This window comes from Oreochromis aureus, linkage group 7, assembly GCF_013358895.1.
Source record: "Oreochromis aureus strain Israel breed Guangdong linkage group 7, ZZ_aureus, whole genome shotgun sequence".
Taxonomy (NCBI): Eukaryota; Metazoa; Chordata; class Actinopteri; order Cichliformes; family Cichlidae; genus Oreochromis; species Oreochromis aureus.
This window is the reverse complement of record NC_052948.1, coordinates 28,254,008-28,274,298: the sequence shown is the minus strand read 5'-3', so window position 1 is coordinate 28,274,298 and position 20,291 is coordinate 28,254,008. Positions and strand designations below refer to the sequence as shown.

At 45.6% G+C, this 20,291-nt stretch overlaps 1 protein-coding gene across 2 annotated transcripts in view; it reads left to right on the top strand.

Moving 5' to 3' along the window:
- gfra2b (GDNF family receptor alpha 2b) overlaps positions 1 to 20,291 on the top strand; it is a 117,994-nt gene that overhangs the window by 72,079 nt on the left and 25,624 nt on the right. For both annotated transcript variants that reach the window (XR_005613558.1, XM_039614191.1), the window contains exons 4-5: positions 1,423 to 1,622; positions 4,508 to 4,695. Coding sequence is in view for 1 of the 2 variants with exons in the window: in XM_039614191.1 (XP_039470125.1) it covers positions 1,423 to 1,622; positions 4,508 to 4,695 (388 nt within the window). In the remaining variant the exon portion in view is untranslated. The remainder of the gene's footprint in view (positions 1 to 1,422; positions 1,623 to 4,507; positions 4,696 to 20,291) is intronic.

The following is a 20,291-nucleotide window of genomic DNA, read 5'->3' as shown; positions in this document are numbered from 1 at the left end:
GTTTTATATCTTCTCTTTCAACAAGATAGAAATTTAGGAGTAACATGGCCTTACAAACCCAACAGTGAGATCTTAAGAGATCCACAGCCTACAGCTCTTCAATGGGGTGTCACAGGGTCCCCGGGAAAAAAAAATGTAAATGTAAAATAATAAAATAAATATTCTTAACATAACATAAATTATTCTGTAGCAATTACACAAGAATATCCAGTAATGTCCCTGCCTACAATTAAACACATTCACTTACCATCTGCTGTGGCAAATGGCTGCAAGGTTTTTACCACAAACTAGTCACTGCTCGGTGACATGCGGGCCTGAAAAGAGACGCTACCGGTAGACTGCAGCGACAGCTGCCAGCGAGCGCCAGCCAGACTCTGTCTGTCTCATCATGGTCACCTAAATGCACAATGGCAGGTTTTGTAATTAAGCAGATCGCGCTAACATAATGTGCACTGTTAGTTGATTATTTACCTGCCGCATTAACGGGAGATGACGTGCAAACGTTACCGCTGCTGCTGCTAGGTTGAGATTCACGAGTCCGGAGCGGAATTAAAGACATTCATTTAAGTTCATCGCGTGTTTTGTGAGCAAATGCTTTTGCATATTCGTAGTCATATGATTGTTGGGCTTTTCTCTGTATTTATTATTGTGCTATCTACTGTACAATATAAAGCGCCTTGAGGCGACTTTTGTTGTGATTTGGCGCTATATAAATAAAATTGAATTGAATTGAATTTCCTCCCTTAATGAAATATCTAGTAGAAACAAACTTTTAAGCGTTTGAGCCGCTTAGGCGCCGTGTTTCCTGCCAGGTACGCTCCGACGCTCCGCAACGTGGTGACGTCATTCGGGGCGACTGGAATCGATAAAGGAATCGTTTGCAAAAATGGCAAACGATTCCAAGGAATTGAAACAGTGGGAACCGGTTCTCAACAAGAACCGGTTTTCGATACCCATCCCTAGTTATTATTCAAACTGTCTTCATAGATGTTAAATTCCTTTATTTTCTTACATTTGGACTTTGAGTGACTCTGTGGCCATCCGAGTATGAAGTGTCTAATGGTGCATGCCGTAGTAGTGTTCTTATTATTTTGTCAAAGGTGACTTTCTGTTGTTCCTCTGAGTTTCTCTGCTTTTGTTTTTCTTTGACCTCCGGCCTTTGGACTTTTCAAAGTAAGTGGAGAAGCAGAAAAACAGAAATCGAAGCTTTCAGTCTAAAAGTGTCTTTTGGGAGATGCGAGAGCACCGCGAGTGGAGTGATTACAGCCTTGCTGATTGGAGCAGAAAGTCAAGTCGCTCTCTGAAAACGTTCAATTATCTTTCAGCAGATTATTTCATTAAGCGCACAAATTAGTGCAAGCTCGGGCACAAAGATGTGTATGAGTCTCGTTAATTCATCTTTTATCTCTTCTCTCTCTGCAGATTCATCTCTGACCAAGATGAGCCCCTGCTCTGAGGCAGGGAAACCCTGTAACCCCTGTCTGGATGCGGCGAAGGCTTGTAACCTTAACGAGACGTGTAAACGTCTCCGATCTGCCTATAACTCCATCTGCAGCAAGACCACGCCCCCGCAACCCTCTGCGGGCTATCAGGAGCCGTGTAGCAGGAAGCGGTGTCAGAAGGTGGGTGCAGCGCCTCAAGTTTGAGGGGAAATCCTGAAGCAGTGAGAAAACTGCCCAGCGGTCAGCTCAGCTGCACGAAGCTCAGCTTATTTCACACTTTCACACAGCGTAGATAAAAAAAACTCAGAACCTCTCCACAACAGCATCCTGCTCCAGCGTCAGAGGCAGGGAATGTGGGAAATGTAGCGGGGAGGCGGTTTAAAGACAGGGAACGTAGCTCTGACCCAGGCTGCAGGTCACAGGCAGGGGATGCTTAATAAGCCCTGTTTTACTCTGAGTGCTGAAAGTCCTTCAGACCTCATCCTCCTGGTCACACAGGCACATTTTTCTGTACTGAAGCAAGTGGTTTAACTCACACTCACTCTGATGGATGCACCAGGCTTTAGTATCTTGCCCAACGGTACTTCAACATGCAGACTGCAGTAGCAGGGGGTCAAACCTCCAACCTTCTGATTCGTTAATAACTGCTCGGGTTGGCAGTTGAGCTCAGTGCGTTGAGCAGGCACTCACATGCCGTACGGCTGAGAGCGGCCAGCCCGGGTTCAAATCTGACTCGCGGCCCTTTGCTGCATGTCTTCCCCTCTCTCTCCCTCTGCTTTCCTGCCAGTTCTTCACTGTATCTGTCAATAAGGCCAACGTAAAAATTAAATAAATAACTATTTTTCCTTCTGAGCCACATGAGCCTCTGACTGAAACCAGTTCATGTAAACTGAGAGCATGCAGCACTCACAGACTGATCGGTTTATCAGGTCATGATACCTGCAGGTGTAAATTATGTAATTATTCTCAGACGATCTTTTAGTACAGTAACCTCATAGCAGCCATATTATTGGTCAGATGATGTCATTAAAAATGCTCCACCAGCACAAACATGCACATGTGCAGTTAGCACACAGCTAGCACTGACAGCTGCCCGTGTCTCAGCGCACTTCACAGTGATCGAGCATCATTTATAGCATTTGTGGCACCCTCAGGCTCAAACCTCGCGGCCTCCATGTTTAAACCGTCCGAGGTTCTCTCTGATGATGGTGATGATGTGACGGCGCCTGGACTGCAGAGCTGGTGTTATGGTGTCAGCGCTGTGCAGGCTGTGACGCTAAAAGCTTTCTAAAGGCTAAAAGGTTATTAACGTTTCATTTTCCTCCTCCTTGCTTTTGCTTTTACATCAGTGGCAGAATTACACAAACTGTTTGTTGGAATAAAACCTTTAAAAACAGTCAAGTAAAAGTGCAGCATTTAAAATGCTTTTTTAATACGGTTATTTTCCACCTGAGAAAGCATCTAAATTCAGCTCCACAGCTCCGAGGCTGAGCTGAACACCTCAGGGCTCCATGGATCACAGACTCCCGGGAATATTCCAAAATCCAATAAGTCTGTGTGTCCTCATCACCGGGCCACAGCCAAACACCTACAGAAAAACTGCCAGTTTTGCTCCCAGCTCAGAGTAGTGAGGAGTTTTTAACCAACTGTGAGTCAGTGACACTGAAGATGTTCAAACACAGATTCAGTGCAGCAGATTTTACTGTGAGGATCCAGAGCAGCCTCTCTGAGCGTGTCAGGAAACATCACGGCTGAAGTAATTCTGGACTCGTCGTGTTTCAGCTTCAATATTGCCTCAGGGCGTTTTATATTGTAAGGTCACGACCCTGCAATTATAATAATGCAAAAGGTAACATCCTGTTTGATTCAGTCACACCTGACAGGAAACAGTTAACTGAGCTCAGAGACCAGTCGAACAGGACGCTCAGACTTCTCGATCAGACTTCTATCCAATCAGACAAGAGGAATCACCCCCTGATGGACATGAGAAAGACTGCACGCAAAGTCCATCTTTTATCTACAGTTTATGACTCCAAATGATGCCGCAAACAATTCTGACAAGTCTAACAAGCAAAACAAATGAGCTGCCTCCAAAGAAGTTTAGGCCTTCACCGGGATTCTAACAAAAACATTTAGACCTATTGATCTTTGAGCCCAGATGTTTCAGACCCGTTCACACCGGTGTATAAGATCCAGCACCTCGCCTCTACAAACATTAGTGAAAGAATGACTCGTTTAAAGAGGTCACTGTGCTGTAACGCTTGAAAAAGTGTTTCCTCCTGGTTGTTCCTTAATCAGCTGTAAGTGAGATTAGTGGAACGCTATGTTAGTACTGAGGTCACTGCGGCGTTCCAGATCTCCTTCCGAATTAACATCAGCACAGAAGCTGTGTGTAGGGAGCTTCACGCTGAGGGCCTCCTGCAGGTGTGACGTGAACAACTTTTATCCATGTACAACCCCAATCCTGACAAAGTTTTCACACTGAATTAAACGTGAATAAAAAGAGAATGCAGTGATCTCAGAAATCTAGATTTTATTCTCAGTAGAAAACAGAAAACATGTCACGTGTTTAAACTGAGGAAATTCAGTTTAAATAAAAATCTAAGCTCTTTTTGAATCATTCAGATTTCTTTTTAACATTTTACTCAGCGTCCCGACCATGTGGATACCTGTGGACACCAGTCTCACTGGTTTGTCGTAAAGCTAGTGAGGATTAAATCAAAGGGACCAGTGATGCTGCAGATCCCTCCTCAGTGAAACAGACCACTTTGCCCCTTTGTCTTTCCAGATATTTTTTCCTAATTTGGGAATTTCTAGTTTATATTCCAGATAAATGCAGACACCAGTCCCGGCCAGGCGGTTGTCTCCCTCGGCACTTAGGAAAGTGATATTATTATTTAACAGGCTGTGCTATACTGTTAATGCAGGCTTCTTTTCTCATATTAAGGAATAATAGTTTCGTGTTTTTAGCGAAAATCCCACTTTTTTCGCTGCACTCAATCACCTGTACCACATTCCTCCATTCCTCGTCTTGTTTACCTTTTTTTTTGCGCCGTGTGTTTCAGGCCCTGCGACAGTTTTTCGAGCGGGTGTCATGGGAGCTGAGCTACCCCCTGCTCTTCTGCTCGTGCCCGGACCAGGCGTGTGCTGAGCGCCGCCGTCGCACCATCGTCCCGTCCTGCTCACACCAGGAGAGGCACAAAGCCAGCTGTCTGGAGCTGCGGCGCACCTGCCGCTCAGACGCCCTGTGCAGGTGAGTCACCCTTGTTAGGCCTTATTAGGGCTCCTCAGCATGATAACCGCCAAGCCAGAGGAGGAGCTAATCAAAGAAATCAGCAGCTCAAGAGCTTAATGGGGAGAAATCTCACAGCCTCTCAGGTGCAAATTACACATTTGATTGATAAGCACCGGCTTTAAAGGTGAGAGAGGCTCAAAGTGGGCAAGTCAGCATTTCACACACACACACACACACACACACACACACACACACACACACACACACACACACACACACACACACACAAACACACACACACATGCACATACACTCATGCACACACCTGCCTTTAGCGACTACAGGCCAGGCGTCCTTGAGAAGGAAGCACTGGCGGGAAAAGGCTCACACGTGATTGGATGGTTTTCCCTGCGTGAGCATGAGCTGAATCCACTGATGGAGACAGCACCTGACCTGAGACAGCGCTGTTAGTGCCACACACTTAGAGGAATCATCAGAAATAACGCTATGCACAGTTTCAAACCCACAGCTGCAGGAAAATATTTACACTCTGAAACAGAAGAAATCTATTTTTCCACATGTGCAGGTCGGGTCTTCTAAACATCTGGATTTATGCTTCTCCACTGAACTAGCCGCATCTGAAGACAGTCAAGCTTAATCTCATCATCACCTTAAAAGCACTCACAGTGCATATGTTCCTGTCCCTCAGTTAGAAAAATCAAAACACTGAAAACAGTTTATCCTATATAATAAAGTTCCAAATATGAAAATGTGGGAAGAAAAGAGTGGTGAGAAAATATGAGGAAAACTGTACATCAGAGACTCTCTACCCCCCTCACTCCACCAACACCAGTTTGCTTCCAGAGCAAATTGGTCCATCGCCCTTCACAGAGAGCGCTGAGCCATCTGGAGAACAGGAAGAGCTACGTGAGGATGCTCTTCATGGACTACAGCTCAGTCATTTATTAATATCACAGAGCTGTGTTTGGATTGATGACCATTTGAACCTGAACCTGTTAGTCGGGCTCTGGAAGCAGATCTCACGCTGGAATCAGGCCTCCTGTTCCTGTAGGTCAGCTTTATCGCCACCTTCAGTCTGTCACTCCCTGTTTGGTTTTTTTATTTTCTGCTCCACATTTTCAGCATTTTCATTGGTTCAGCCTGGCCGTTGAGGCTGAGCTAACAGAGCTCACTGCCATCATTTAATGATTCAAACTGTTTCCTTTCAGCACCTTCACACATTCAGCACAGAGTTGGGGTCAGACTCATCTCATCAAGCTTATTCATGTATGAGTGGTGAGTTTGTGTGTTAGTGTGTGTGTGTGCGCACTAAGCCTTGAGGGTGGAGGTTAAGCACTTGATGGACTTGTCTGATTAAAGTGAGCACATGCTGTCTTTTCGTGGTTTTGAGTGATGAAGCTGCTTCAGCAGAGAAACAGAAATATCAGATGTGCAGTCACACAGTCAGGCCGGTGTTTCCAGATGTTTCATACAAATAAACACAGACATCTGTAACGAGGACTGATTACCTGCACGAGTCGGGCTTACAACATGAAGAGGAACTTGAAGTTAGAGCAGGGTGAGCCGTCACAGCGGCAGGAAGATAATGAGCGAACACAGTGGACATACAGTCAACTCTGACACATGTTTATCAGTCATCCATATATCGATCAGGTTGTTATTGATGCTAACGTAGCTAGCATCAATAACAACCTGGGTGCTGCCAGGGACCACACAGACAGAGGTTATGGCTGCTGCCTTATGAAACGTGGTGATCCTGCTGATCAGTGATAATTTAGGGCGTCTGTTCTTGATGTTCATAATGTGCCTTCCATCAGTCCCTGTCCTTCCATACCTACTTATACCTGTATATAGTTTCTATAGATATTAACAATAATGATAATAATAATAATTATTATTATTATTTAAATTATTTTAAAAGCGCCTTTCAAGACACCCAAGGACACTTAGCAATAAGATAAAACATATAATAGAGATGACAAAATGAAGAACAATAAAAACAAAAACAAACAGTGGGTTCACAGTGAATATGCAGATTTGAACAGTTGGGTTTTGAGTTGAGATTAAACAGGGGGAGGGAATCAGTGTTTCTTATATCTGGGGGTAGAGAGTTCCACAGCCGGGGAGTAGAGCAGCTGAAAGCTCTGCTTCCCACGGTGGTGAGGCGGAAAGAAGGCACAGGATAGAAGGAGGATAGAAGAAGAGGATCGAAGTGAGTGGGCAGAACAGGTAGTGCTTAACAGGTCAAAAAGGTAAGGAGGAGCAAGGTTACGAAGGGTCTTGAAGGCGAGCAGAAGAAGTTTGTATATTATCCTGAATTTCACAGGGAGCCAGTGAAGTTCCTGAAGAACAGGGGTGATGTGCTGGTAGGAGGGGGTTCTGGTGATAATGCAAACAGCAGAGTTTTGAACCAGTTGAAGCTTCTGGAGGGATTTTTGGGGTGTAAGATGGTGTAAGTTGATGTACTCAGTCTCGTCCTGTATGGATATCTGTCGATCGCTTTTTTCCCTAACTAGTAAATCTGCCCTGGATTGTTTTCAGGTAGTTCTGAATGCTAATACCAAGGCTGCTTACTGGCTCGAGCAGACAGAACCATTCAATCACTGTGAACGCTAGCGTCCTTTCACTGGTTCTGTGTTAGTGTCGGGGTGCAGTTCAAAGGTCAAACGTTTGTTTCGTGCATGTATCTGATGACGGGGAGTGCACCCTGAGCTCCACTGGTGCGGTTTGGTGGAAATTCAAGCTCTGTGACATGAAGGTTAACTTTATGTACAGGTACGTTTCATAAAGTACTCTTTATGCTTTGGAAATATGTTACATTTTAATTTAATATGACATTTTTAGCTGTGTATTGTTCCAGATGCCAGCCCTAGTACACTTGGTGCCTATGGTGAAACAGTAAAGTGAACAAAGTGAAGCTTTGGTCCAGATAAGATTTATGCAACCACCTCTTCATGTGAACTTCAGTTTCAGCCTTTAAAGAGGAGATCAGGTCCTTTTTTCAAATGAGCTGATAATGAAACAGCGGTCAGCAAACAGCCAGAGGGTCCTTGTGTGGATCTTCTCCCACTCTTGTCCTGGTCCTGGATTTATTTATGTGTGATTACAACTGATAATGTACCGTAGTTTTTGGACTATAAGGCGCACCGGATTATAAGGCACAATATCAATGAACGGGTCTATTTTGTTACAGAAGGCGCTTATAAGGCGCTTATAAGGTGCATTAAGCGAAACAAAACTGTCACATAATTCAAACTTTATTCAACTCATTCACAATAACTCTCAACATTGTTCAGTTGTAACACATAAAATACAGAACAATACACTCACTTTTTCAGTTCATTCTTCTTCCAGAAATCCATCAAATTCTTGATCTTCAGTGTCTGAGTTTAACAGGTGGGCGATTTCGGCCCGTAAGCATGTCTCTTAACAAGTGCCATTTTGGGGTCCTTATAAACACACCATAATATTATGTTGAAGCACAGTGCTTCAAACATTTTTGACAGATTTTTGAACGCCGTGTACCACAAAAAATCGGTTTGAGGTCAGTAAGCACAACCAGAATTCATACATAAGGCGCACTGTCGATTTTTGAGAAAATTAAAGAATTTTAAGTGCACCTTATAGTCCGAAAAATACAGTAGTTTGGAGGATAACCTCTGAAGCAGGTGTAAGAATCACAGTGACTTACGTTGAAGTCACTTGGCTGTTTACATGTAAATGCCAGGCGACCTTTAAAAACCCCAGAAGGAGATGCAAGCTAAAGGTATTCCCAGAATCCAGACCTTAAACCATCTGGATGAAACAAACAGCGATGTGGGTGGGACGGTTTGTTAATCTCGAGGAAAGGTGCTAACACCTGAAGGATGAACTGAGATCCTTTGGTAGTGCACCAGACGGCATATTTAATTCTCACACGGTGGCTGGAGAGAACTCACTCTGAGGTTGTTCTGCCAGTTTTCCGGGGTTTACCGTCTCTATCCGTCCTGCTGTCAGCTTTCAGTCACATATTCTGTCAAACCTTGTCCTCCATGTGGGTATCAGTTCAGCGGGTTGAGCATGCTTAGAGAGAAGCATGTAAACAGCTGACCTGCCTGCTGGGCTGAGCTCCCTTCCCATCAAAAGCAGCTTGTTGCTTTAGCAGCAGTGATGCTCCTCCACAGCAGGCTGGATCTCTTCACTGTGAAGAACCTGTGAAGGTGATGGATTGATGCTCTTATTGCTCCCACATGTGCAAAGGTTGTTTTTAGGAACGTGTATTTCAAACATATGATGCAGGAAAGCTCCTCCACTCTTCAATCAGCTGATTCAGAAACTCAACTCCTCGATGACTCCTCGGGGTCTAACCCGGGCTGCTTTTAGGACTCACTGAGAAACCTGGCAGAGAAGTCCAGAGTCCAGTTCGGGCAGTGGCTCATGTTGGGTTATGTATGGAGAGGTTATGTCAGCTGTTGGGTGGGCGCGGCGTGGCCCAAAAGTCATGACGTGGTTATTGGTGGAGTATTTAGATGATCCTTTGCCGCTGCAGACAGCTCCCAGGTTTTTACAAGCTCCTCTCGGTGACAGCACCAGGAGGTTTCTGTGGTTTCGGTGTCTAAGTGTGACCTATGGAGAAGCAGCAGATACATCAGAAAGTGGGAGTGGGAGTAAGACCACCAAAAGAACCTCAGCACTGCAGAGCTGAGAGCCAGAAGGCAAAAATCCAAATAAATGTCCCCAGGACCCCCCCACGAGTCCCCTCCCGCCCCTCAGAGTGCACTGTGCAGCAGGTGACGGCTTCACGCCGGTATCACACATGGAGCATGAATCGTGTTTGATTGCCTGTAAATAGAATCCGGAGCAGGCTCGTTCTTTTCCTTTTAGCCTCCATTAACCCCGGATGGAGAGCGGAGAGCTGCATAATCGCGGGAATCCCGCAGGTCCTCCGGGTCTCGGCGGCCTCGGAGGGTGGCTCGTCTCCCGCTGAGGCTGAAAGCAGCCGGGATGAAGCGACTGCTGGGGGAGGGACTCTGAGTGACAGGAGGAGTAATTAAATATGGCCTTTGCCACAAGTAATGTAGGAGAAACCTACGGGGTGCTCTAAAAGGTTTTTGGACTTTATTTGCATTTCAAATAAGAGCGCAGTCACACCTACTGTTCATTTTCACTGAGCCAAAGACGGCGGCAGCTCTCAGAGCTCCCGCTGTCAGCACACACTCACCTGTGTGCACTCAGGCTTCACCTGCAGATCTCTGCATGGAGTCATGGTATACACCACCTGTTAATTTACACGATTTACTGTCCTTGTGTCCATCATGGCTGCTGAGGGTTTGTCCATATACAGGTGTGGACCTGTTCATGCCTGGTATACATAACTGTACTTATAACACCTGACTTGAAAGGGAATCATCTTTTAGACTTGCAGAGACTAAAAACATTCTCTCATCTGCTGACTTTGATGAAGTAATTCATGCTTTCACTTCATCCAGGCTTGATTATTGATTCCAGCATCTGCAGCTCTTCTCCTGACAGGCGCTCGTAAACGAGATTGTGTTTCCCTCTTTTTCACTTTAGTGCGCTTTAGAATTGATTTTAAGATTTTATTGTTTGTTTTGAAGTCAGTACATGGATTAGCACTCTTACCTTTCTGAACTTTAACTAAGCACAGTGCTAACAGCTCATTAAGGTCAGCGGCTCAGCGGTCTGGCTCTTCAAATTATGACCTCTCCAAGACTCAGCATCTTTAAAACCTTTGTTTGAAGTCTTTACATCTTTAGTTTCTGACACTTTTCTTTCTTCTAATCTTTAGTATTTTCTTGCTCTGCTTTTTTCCAGCTAGTTGTGTGGCACGTTGGTCCACCATGCTCATAAATAACTTGACGTGACTGGGTTTTAGAAACTTGTTTAGCACGTGGCTGCCGTGACCTGGTGGATGTTCTCTCTTCAGTGCGTCTACAGAGGTGGTGTTTGCGTCTGGTATCAGAGGTGTGGTCTTTCTGAGGCCGGCCATGGCGGCGGTTTGGTCTGAGGGCTCGGGCGTGAGTATTTAGTTGGGCCTGTGGTTCCGGCTGTGGTTCTGGGGCTGAGAACAAAGCAAGGCATTGAAGCTGCTCTGAACTCCAAACAGCGCTCCGTGGAGTGATTTAGCTCCTGGTTTGGATCTCATTACGATGAGCAAACATGGCGCTGTTTGTTCTGAATATGAGGGCGAGCGGCAGGTAGGGGCTGCTCTCTGATTGGTGGCATCACCGTGGCGCTCCTCCTGAATGTTTAACCTGGCTGCACGCAGTTTCCTGTCTGTGTCTGGTGATCAGCTGCTTTGTTTTCTCTCGGTGTTTCTTTAATTAAGAGTCCCTGAGTGGGAATGCTCATTTGCATATTTACATATTAGCATAGCTGACAAGCCAGCGTCTGCATCAGGATGGCTCGCCCTCGGTCACACTCATGGTTATATTGCTTTCTGCTCCATCTTCACAGGGTGAGCTCGTCTTACTGCCCCCCCTGTAAAGCAGGCTTCAGACGAGTGCAGAGGAAATGCGATGAATCACACGCACGCCGGCGCGAGCGGGCGGGCCTGGTGCGTGTACCAGCGTCCTCTGTGACCTACAGAAAAGAGGCAGCTATTTCCATCACGCCACCACCCCACCTCACTGACCGTGTAATGGAGCGCTGCTGCTCCTAGATTGGCTCGCTCGCCTTAAAACAGCACTGAGCCGCTGCCTCCGTCGCTGCTGGCGGGTTTGGGGAAGCAGTTTAGTGCCACGCACCTCGGCACATGAGTGTGTGTATGTGTTTGCATACGCCCTGCTGTCATTACAGCGAGCGTTCTCAGTCTGATGGGGGTCACAAGGAATCTGATGCACATAAATCCTCACATTTGCCAGATGTGTCCCGGCGGAAATCTCCAACAAGTCTATCACAAGTTAAGTTAGGAGTTATTAAAGGATCAGTTCACAGAATTTAGAAAAAGGAATTCTTCTGCTTTTAGACCCATAACAGCTCCAAATACTGAGGAGGACAGGAAAGAAACACACCGACATCATGAGCTAACTTACCCACCATGAGCTAACTTGCCCATCATGAGCTAACTTGCCCTCCCAATCATTTATGAACCTCCTTGCTCCAGTCTGTAGTTACTCACCTTACAAAGGGTAATGTCAGTAAACCTGGCAGAGTAAAGGCTCCTAATGAAATCTGAGTAGTGTTGGAGTTGCAGAGAACTGCACAGTTAATCATCAGCAGGAACTTAACAAACACAGGGACCTTTATTACTTTACCTTTAGTTACTTTAAGTGATAACAACTATTTCAACTATTTCAGTTGTTATCACTATTAACTCAGTGGAAATGAGAGAAAGCAAGTATTCTTACAATCACACACATGAAAAAAAAGGAGGTCAAACTTTCAGACGGCATTCATCGTTTTAAAAAATTTAAGGAGAGAAGAAGATAGGAAGAGGAAGAGGCTGCAGAGTTCGTCTGTCTGAGCTCTTCAGATTTCCACCGGGGTGAAGCTCAACTGTGTGAGAGGATGACTGATGTGGAGGACAAAGGACAGCGTGGATGACCTGCTCTGAGTCCTACTGAGACAGAAAAGACAGGTCAGAGTCAAAGGTCACTCTGAGGTCACGAGGCCCAGACAAGAGAACAGACCAATGGCGGTGCTTGTGCTGGGTGGGATTATTTTGCACCATGAAGCAGAGCGAGTGTATGAGTCACCAGAGCTGACGGGCTTTAACAGGACATAGAGACCAGGCAGCCAAGGCCATCGCTCTGCACGATTAGCCCCAGGGCTAGCATGGTGATTAACACGGGACCCAAAATGGATCCCTGTGGGACCCCTCAACACTTTACCTCATATACGTCCTCAGATTCATGTGAAATAGACTCTGCTCAAAGCACCACGCTGCTGTTCAGGTGCTCTACTCATCTAAATGAGTAGAAAGCAAAGTGATACTCATATAAAGTACTTATATACAGACGGCCGTATGGATTTATGATCCACTGTCACAGCTCAGTGTTACTGATGTGAACATCCTGCTTGTTTTATAGTTATCTGATTTCAGTTACCCTCATGCTGCGGGGCTTTTCTCTGCACTTTCTCATGCACTGAATCTTTTTCTAATTATATCTACGTACGTGCGGCGCCCGGCGGTGTCACATTCATGTCCTGAGGTCTTTACAAGGACAGGGACAGGAAACGTGCACACGAGAGCGCTCTGTTGGTCCTGTATTATTTCTGGATTTAGGAACACGCTGCAGCTGGAAGGATTAAAGGGACAGTCCATCCTGCTGTCAGACATTTCTGATGTGAGCACTAATTGCGCTGATTGCTTCTGAACATGGAACCTGATGTTGAGCTTCACTCCTCTGCATCCACAGACTTTTATTCAAGTTTTATATCCTCTCATCAGTGAACATGTGGGGGTTCAGCAGTGGTCCAGGGACCCTGGAGTATTCACACGTGTAATGTTGAGCTGCTGAAAGCTGAACTCGTTATAATGTCAGCAGTGATGGGTGTGATGGTGCGATTGCAGTGCTCTGTTTTTCTGCTGCTCTTGATGTAGCGATGAGCTTCACTGCGTCTTGTTGTTTTGTGGAACTTTTATTCCTGTGTTTTCTCAGTGCTGATAAGTTGATGGGGTGGTTCTTTAAACAGGTGTGAATCCACCGTGTTAACCTGTCTGTTTTCCTTGGAGTGTCTGCACTTTAATTTTTCATGCACAATAAATCTCATAATCAGATCAAAAGTTTGTCGAGGCATGTGCACCAACAAGTACTCAAATCATAAATCATTTATTACACATGAGTGAATGAATGAACTCACTCGCACTGTGTGCCTAACTCATGACGACATGTGGAGCATTTACACACCATAGATGACTAATCATAATTAAATGGCCCATCACAAAATCTGCATATCATATTCATCAACCATGGATTTGTGATCACTTCATGATCGTTTGCTTATGACATGTCACATTGATTATCCTCTAACTGATAACAAACAGTTCTGCACCCAAAATCAGTCTGAGACATGGCTGAGTTAAAAACGCTGAAAGGCTCCAATAACAGGATCAGCACCGCCGATCGAGGCGTCCCTGAACGAGAGGATTCAGGTTCAGCTGAGTTATAAAGTTAGCAGCAGCTTAGCTGTTTCATCTGAAGGTTGAACTGTATTCCTTCTCCAGACGTTCCCAAGTCAGCAGAGAGACGTAATGTCCCGGCGCTGACCCCGGGTCACCCAGGCACCATGCAGGCCAGATGTCAAACCAGCCCAGCTGTGGTCGGCTGTTGATGTGAAGGAGCAGTGGCTCTTCTCCTATGGAGAGCCCTCACACTCCTTCAGTGGAAGCTCATTTCCACCTCAGTCACCGCCCACACCTCGATACAGCAGGTGAGGGCAGAACATCCTTCACACTCTCCTCAGTCTTCACCCCAGCGCTCTGCTTCTCGAACCCTGGCCTCAGACTTGAGGCGAAAGTGCCGCAGTGGACTCATTGCTTGGTAACACCCGCAGAAACACATCAAACAGGCTGTGAGGCCCACCTGTTTGTCCATTATGGTGATGCAAACCAAGCACGTGTACAGGGGCTGCAGTCAGATTTCTTCTCCAGGTCCAGAAAACACGAGAGACTGTCTGGAAAAACTCTCACACGCCCTCGAGGCTGCAAGGAGCTGGTTCAATGATCTGCACTGCTCCTCTTGGGTTCTTGAAGGATGGACGCACCTCACTGTAGAAGAGTGTGAGCCCCCTAAAGCTGAAATACCCCGCTCACGAAAGCTTCTCCAGGTTTGAGGACGTTTATTTCCACTGGTGTCCTGTTTTTCTCCCACGCCACACAGGTCTGTTTAGTGAGCATTAATCTGCGCTGAGTATTCACATAGGTGTGTGTGTGTTTGTGCTTTGTTTATCCCTGTTAATGCAAACCTGATAATTGAATAACTCTTGAGGGATCTGTGAGTCTGTTACACCATGACTGACAAGTCAGGGTCAGAGGGGGAGGAGGAGGAGGGCGAGGTCGATGATGAAGAGGAGGAGGTGGAGGATAAGGGAACATACATGCTGCATGGACGGCTGATGGAAGCTCTTATAAATCACCATATACACTTTTAATGTGTGTTTGTCAGGATGTACAGCAGAGCTAATTGGATTCATTCGTTCCAGCAGGGCCTGAGTGTGTCTGTCACTGCAAATACATCATGCTGCCTGACAGTCAGTAATGAGGGCATTTAGACTCACTCAGCCTCGCTGTAATTTCATTTTAATATTCTTCACCTTCACTTGCACACACACACACCACCGCACACACACATGCACACACAGACACAAACACACCGCACAGCGATAAATGAGAGCAGCTCAGAGACGATGCAGCTGCAGCGAGGACTCCGTTACACTCGTGGAAATGTCATGAGAGGAAACGGACGATCTGATTTATCGCAGAAACACTAAATATTAATGTGTGAGTTTGTGTGCGTGGGTGTGTGTGTGTGTGTGTGCAATAGTCTGTGCTGTGTGAATGTGTTATTTATTAATTGGGAACAAGTGATGCATTTATGCTCCGTGGGTATTTACAGTGTTGATGTTGTCATGTCTGCACACTCTCCATCCTGATTGGTTATATTTTGTGTTTGTGTTGTGACCTTAGCAAGGAAAAAACTCTCTGCTGAAGAGACTCTGAATTTCAACTTCACATTGAAATTCTGACTTTTTAATTTTAAATTTTCGATATACTTTTGTAAAATATAAAATGTTCTGCTCGAATTAAATTTACTCAACTGTTACACATTCATTTCACACTGAGCACATCTTACTTAAAGATTAATTGTTTGGGTAAATAAATCTTTGATTTTATATACTTCAGTTACATTGTACTCAAAAAATTGGCTTCATGTTCATGAAGTTGAAGAGAGAACCCTGCCTGTGGACACAGCCCATAAAAATTCAGTGTAATATAATAAAATGATTGAACATAAATCTGAACAGATGGTATAAAAGGCTAGCTACGTGCAGCTAAACAAAAGATATTGTAGGGTAGACATGACTCATGAACACTTGCTGTCTAAAATTCTAATAAAAATATTAATGATTATTAAAGGAAATATGGAAAAATATCTTAGCTAATGTTACAAATAAAAGTGTTATCTAATCAGAGGCTAATGAGTTGAAATTGGTCCCTTAATGGAATAAATCTCCATGAAGTGGAGCAGCAAACCGAAGCCTCGGTTGTCATCTGATGTAGACGGCTAAGTTCAGGACTTGTATGATGGCTGCTGCCTGGAGCGTCTGAGCAGTGGCTGTAAAGCCGGTACCTTTAAACCAAAATTCAAAGAGCGTGCTAAATGTAATGACCGTAAGAAGAAGTTCATACAAACATGTCTGAACACAAGATGATGGAAACACATCAAATCAAAGAAAGACTTGAACGCTCAGGAACTTCCTGCCGCTGTCACACGAACGCCTCAGCGCAGTAACCTGCACTTTTTCAAACATATTTTTTCATGCATGCTGTTCCAGAGTCCTGGTATTACGAGGGTCTGAGTCTAATTCAGAGGAAACATCCTGGGTCAGGCAGCATACAGTACATCTGCTCCATCTCTCTGCCGGTTGATGATTACTGGAGATGAAACTTTAACGAGCCCTGCAGGGAGATGAGCGCTCGGCAGGATTTGATCAAGTGGTTTCAGAGGCGGCAGATTGCACTCCTCAGCTAAATCTGCCCCAACTCCTCTGCTGTCTTTGGCTCTGCCATCATCGCTCTCTGACCTTCATTTGTCACCATGCTAACTACTTCCTGCACGGGTAAAGCGCTTTGTTTCAGGGTAAAATACTCTGATTATTTTAGTGGTGATGGTAGGAGCTTTGATCTCAGAGAGTCTGGATATGAACCCGTCAATGATGCCCTCAGGTTCCTGTCATCAGTCTTCTCGGGTCTCACAGAGTGGAGGAAAGAGTCTGAAACATCCGGTCCCAAAGATGAGTCAAAACCAAACCTGTGCCTGCTCAGTCTTTCTGTTCATGAGTAAAATATTAATTAAGAGATTAATAAGATGTTCAGTGTTATAAGCCAGGTTTAAAATTTGATGTGACTCCACTTTTCTGGGTCATGGCTTCCATGCCTGTTGTATTAAGTTTGAAGAGCTGATTAATTTGACTGAGCGTTCTAAACTTCAGCAAATATTCTGTCACAGTCTGGCTGAGGCAGACTGTATGTAGTGAGGAGTGGACTCAAAATGCAGACACGAATGAACGTGAAACAAAACTTGATATAAACAAAGTGAGCCATTTAATATGGCTGATAGAAAAATACTAAGGCAAACAAGAGGAGACTAAATAAACAACCTAAAACTGACCCTGAAACTGACCAATAAAACAAAAAGGTTCACAAGAAAACCTGGAACTCAAACAGTCTAAAACAAAAGGCCCATGAAAGGCACAGGAGCCCAGGAAACAGGGAGCCGCGGAGTGCTGGAGGGGCTCTCCTGGGCCTCCAGCAGGAACAAAGGCAGGGCCAGCAGGTATGGAGACCTCCAGCAGAAGGGACGCTAACTGTAGTTGCACGGGGCACATGGCTGGCACAGGATGCAACGGCTGTGGCTGTGCAGTGCAAACAGTCTGTCCGGGATTTATTAGTGACATGCAGTCCCCTGCTGGCTGAATGAGCTCACCAGAGCTTCCAGCAGAGGATGGAAGCGGCTGAACAGGTGGCTGAGCAACTGACTGAGCTGGTGACAGAGCTAATGGGTGAACTGGAAACGGAGCTGATGCCTGAGCTGAAGACTGAGCTGAAAGCTGAGCAGGTAACAGAGCTGACAACAGAGTTGTTGTAATGAAGTTTGTAGTGGTGGTGGATAAGCATTAAGCTGAACTGGTTCTCCTAAGCCTCCAGAACACGAGAAAAACTGCTGGATGGGCTCACCTGAGCCTCCAGCGGAAACAGGAACGGGTGCAGGCACGTGCTGGACACTGCTGGACAGGATTGTGACATATTTAACAGACTTGATGTGAATTCAGTGCCTCACAATGAGCCCAAAGCCCAATTAAAAAGTACAGATCTGAAAATATGATTATTTAAAAAAAAAAAAGAAATAGAAAAAGAGGTTTAAGGGTTTTTGGTGGGAAAAAGAGACTTCCTGTGTCAAAGGTAGCTAAACTCGGCACTCATATTTCTAACTGCACTGTAGAAAAGCCTGCATGTGATAAACAGCAGCAACAACTCAGCATCCCCCCCACCCCCCACCCCCTCTGGCCAATGGAGAACAGAAATCTGAAACACTGAAGGTGGACATCCTCCAGAACCTGACCCCAAAGAGCCGATAAAGAACCGAAGCAGGACGTTGGTTAGAAAACTGTGTTGCTGCAGCAGAGTAGAGGCTTACGACAGTCCTTGTCCTTACTGCAGTAACCAAACACTGAGATGACAGTAAGTATGCAGGCGTGGTGTTTGACGTCAGTCTTAGCCTAACTTGTTCCAAACTGCTCCATCAGAGAGACAACTCAGAGTCAGAGAGGCTGCGATGGTTTTGCACATGTGCAGAGGAGGGAGGGTTGAGGATGAAGATGGAGCTGCCAGGCAAGAGGAGAAGACTGATGGATGCAGTTATCGAGGACATACTGAGGACTGGTATGACAGAAAGGATGCTGGGATAGAAGGAGACGGAGGTGCTAGAGTTATGAATGTGTACCAGTAGTGTAACTGGTGCTGATGTCAGACACACGCCCAGGCCACATGCACGGCCCCCAAATTAACCCATCATAAGGTACACAACAGTCACCAGGGTGACTCATAACAGGAAGCATAACTGGTGCAGATGGTGTAACAGGCTTTGGTCGTACCCGTGCATGTTCACTCATTGTTTCCCTTCAACCGTTCTTGGAATGCAGGAGCTTGTAGTTTGCTCTGTGTTCCAGATTTTCCTTCTAAATCATCACAGAGGACTTGCTGTGCTGTCTGCAGACTCGAATCACAGAATTAGAAACGCTGCTTGATGACCTTCCTGCTTCAAGCTGTTCGTCGTGACTTTGAATCTTTTTGAACTGAAGCATCAAACATTGTGAGTTCTGTGTTGGTTCAGCCCGATAACCTTTGGACGTTACCCACTCACTCTTTCTACTTGGCCATCCTGACTGATTTATAGCTGTTACTGTACTGCCAGCACTCATATATTACTGATAGATCAGCTGGTAGATCAGCTGAGGTCTTTGTAGTTTTGTGATACTGCTGCAAACTTGATGAAGGCGGTGCTTTTTGCTTTTACTGTGGGGAAGGTGGTGAAAACACAGAGAGACCAACTGGACTCGGTAAGTCCGTCTGAACCGACTGAAACAAGTCCAAGAGCTTCAAACTGGCCTTAAATACTGCTACCTAAAACTGTTGTGTATTTGAGAGGTCACTGAGCAGGTTGTCCTCGGTGCTGGGCCTTCCTTGTACACAAGTGTCATTAGTAAAGAAACTGAGCAGCAGGTTGGTGCTGATGGCAGGTGAGGATATGTGCTACCATTCGTCTGTGACTGTGTGATGACAGAAGGAGGCATAAATGAAAGCCCTTCATAAAGCCCAAAGCAAAAGGCACTATAGAGGTGCAGACCTACTTTTTAAGCTTTCACCCAGTAAACATGAAGGTTTGAAGTCAGACTGATGGAGCTGATCCTCAGGTCACTCCATGAATCATTAGTAGGAAAACTGCAGGAAGGTCACGGGCTGAAGTCCTTTAAAAAACAGCCTCGTGTGGTAAACACTCTGCTGTAATACAGGCTCCACGCTTACTGAGGATTTATGCTTCAGCTGGAAATCTGCGCCATAACCAGCGGTGTAACCTGACCTTTCACTTTTTTAGAGATCTACAGCTACTGTCATTGGTCTGTTCAGCACCAACAGTTCCTCCTGTGAATCTATCAGTTAGAGAATAATGCTCATCATCTTAACATAAAGAAAAATAATCATAATCATCAACAGAAGGACTCACAGATGTCAGCAGATTCCTGGAGAGTATAACGTCCCCGCATTGTTTCTATGAGCTGGACTGGCCGGGACACGAGCACATGGGACTCAGCAAAATACAGAAATACAACAACATCATCACTCACTCACAGAGACAGGCCTGCAGTGGATGGACCGATAAAGCACTGTGTTCTTGTGAGTTTTATTTTTTTGGTCCAGCCTCCACCAAGTTCTGGAGGATCTGGTTCTGCTGAGGCCCGGGAACTTGTGAAGTTTAGCAGCAGGTCTGAGAAAGCTGAGATCACTTGACCTTCATCAGTGACAGCCTTCCTTGGAGATGCTTAGAGGATGTGTTCGAGTGAGTGAGTTTTGTCATAATGTGCCTGCGTAAACACACACACACACACAGGCACGCAGACCCACACACAGAGACACACACAGACACACACTCGGTGACCTCTGTTTGAAAGTCACTCTGCAGTCGGCCTGTCACACCCAATCACTCTCTACAGCCGCCACACAGTCATGTCTTCCGTGTCACGCTCTCGTGTCCTCTCTGAGGACATGATGCAGTCCTGTGATGGCGGCCAGCTAAAGCTCGGCGTAAACACAAAGCCCATCACTCGGTCTCAAACAGCGACAAGATCACACGTCTCCGTCACCACACGCC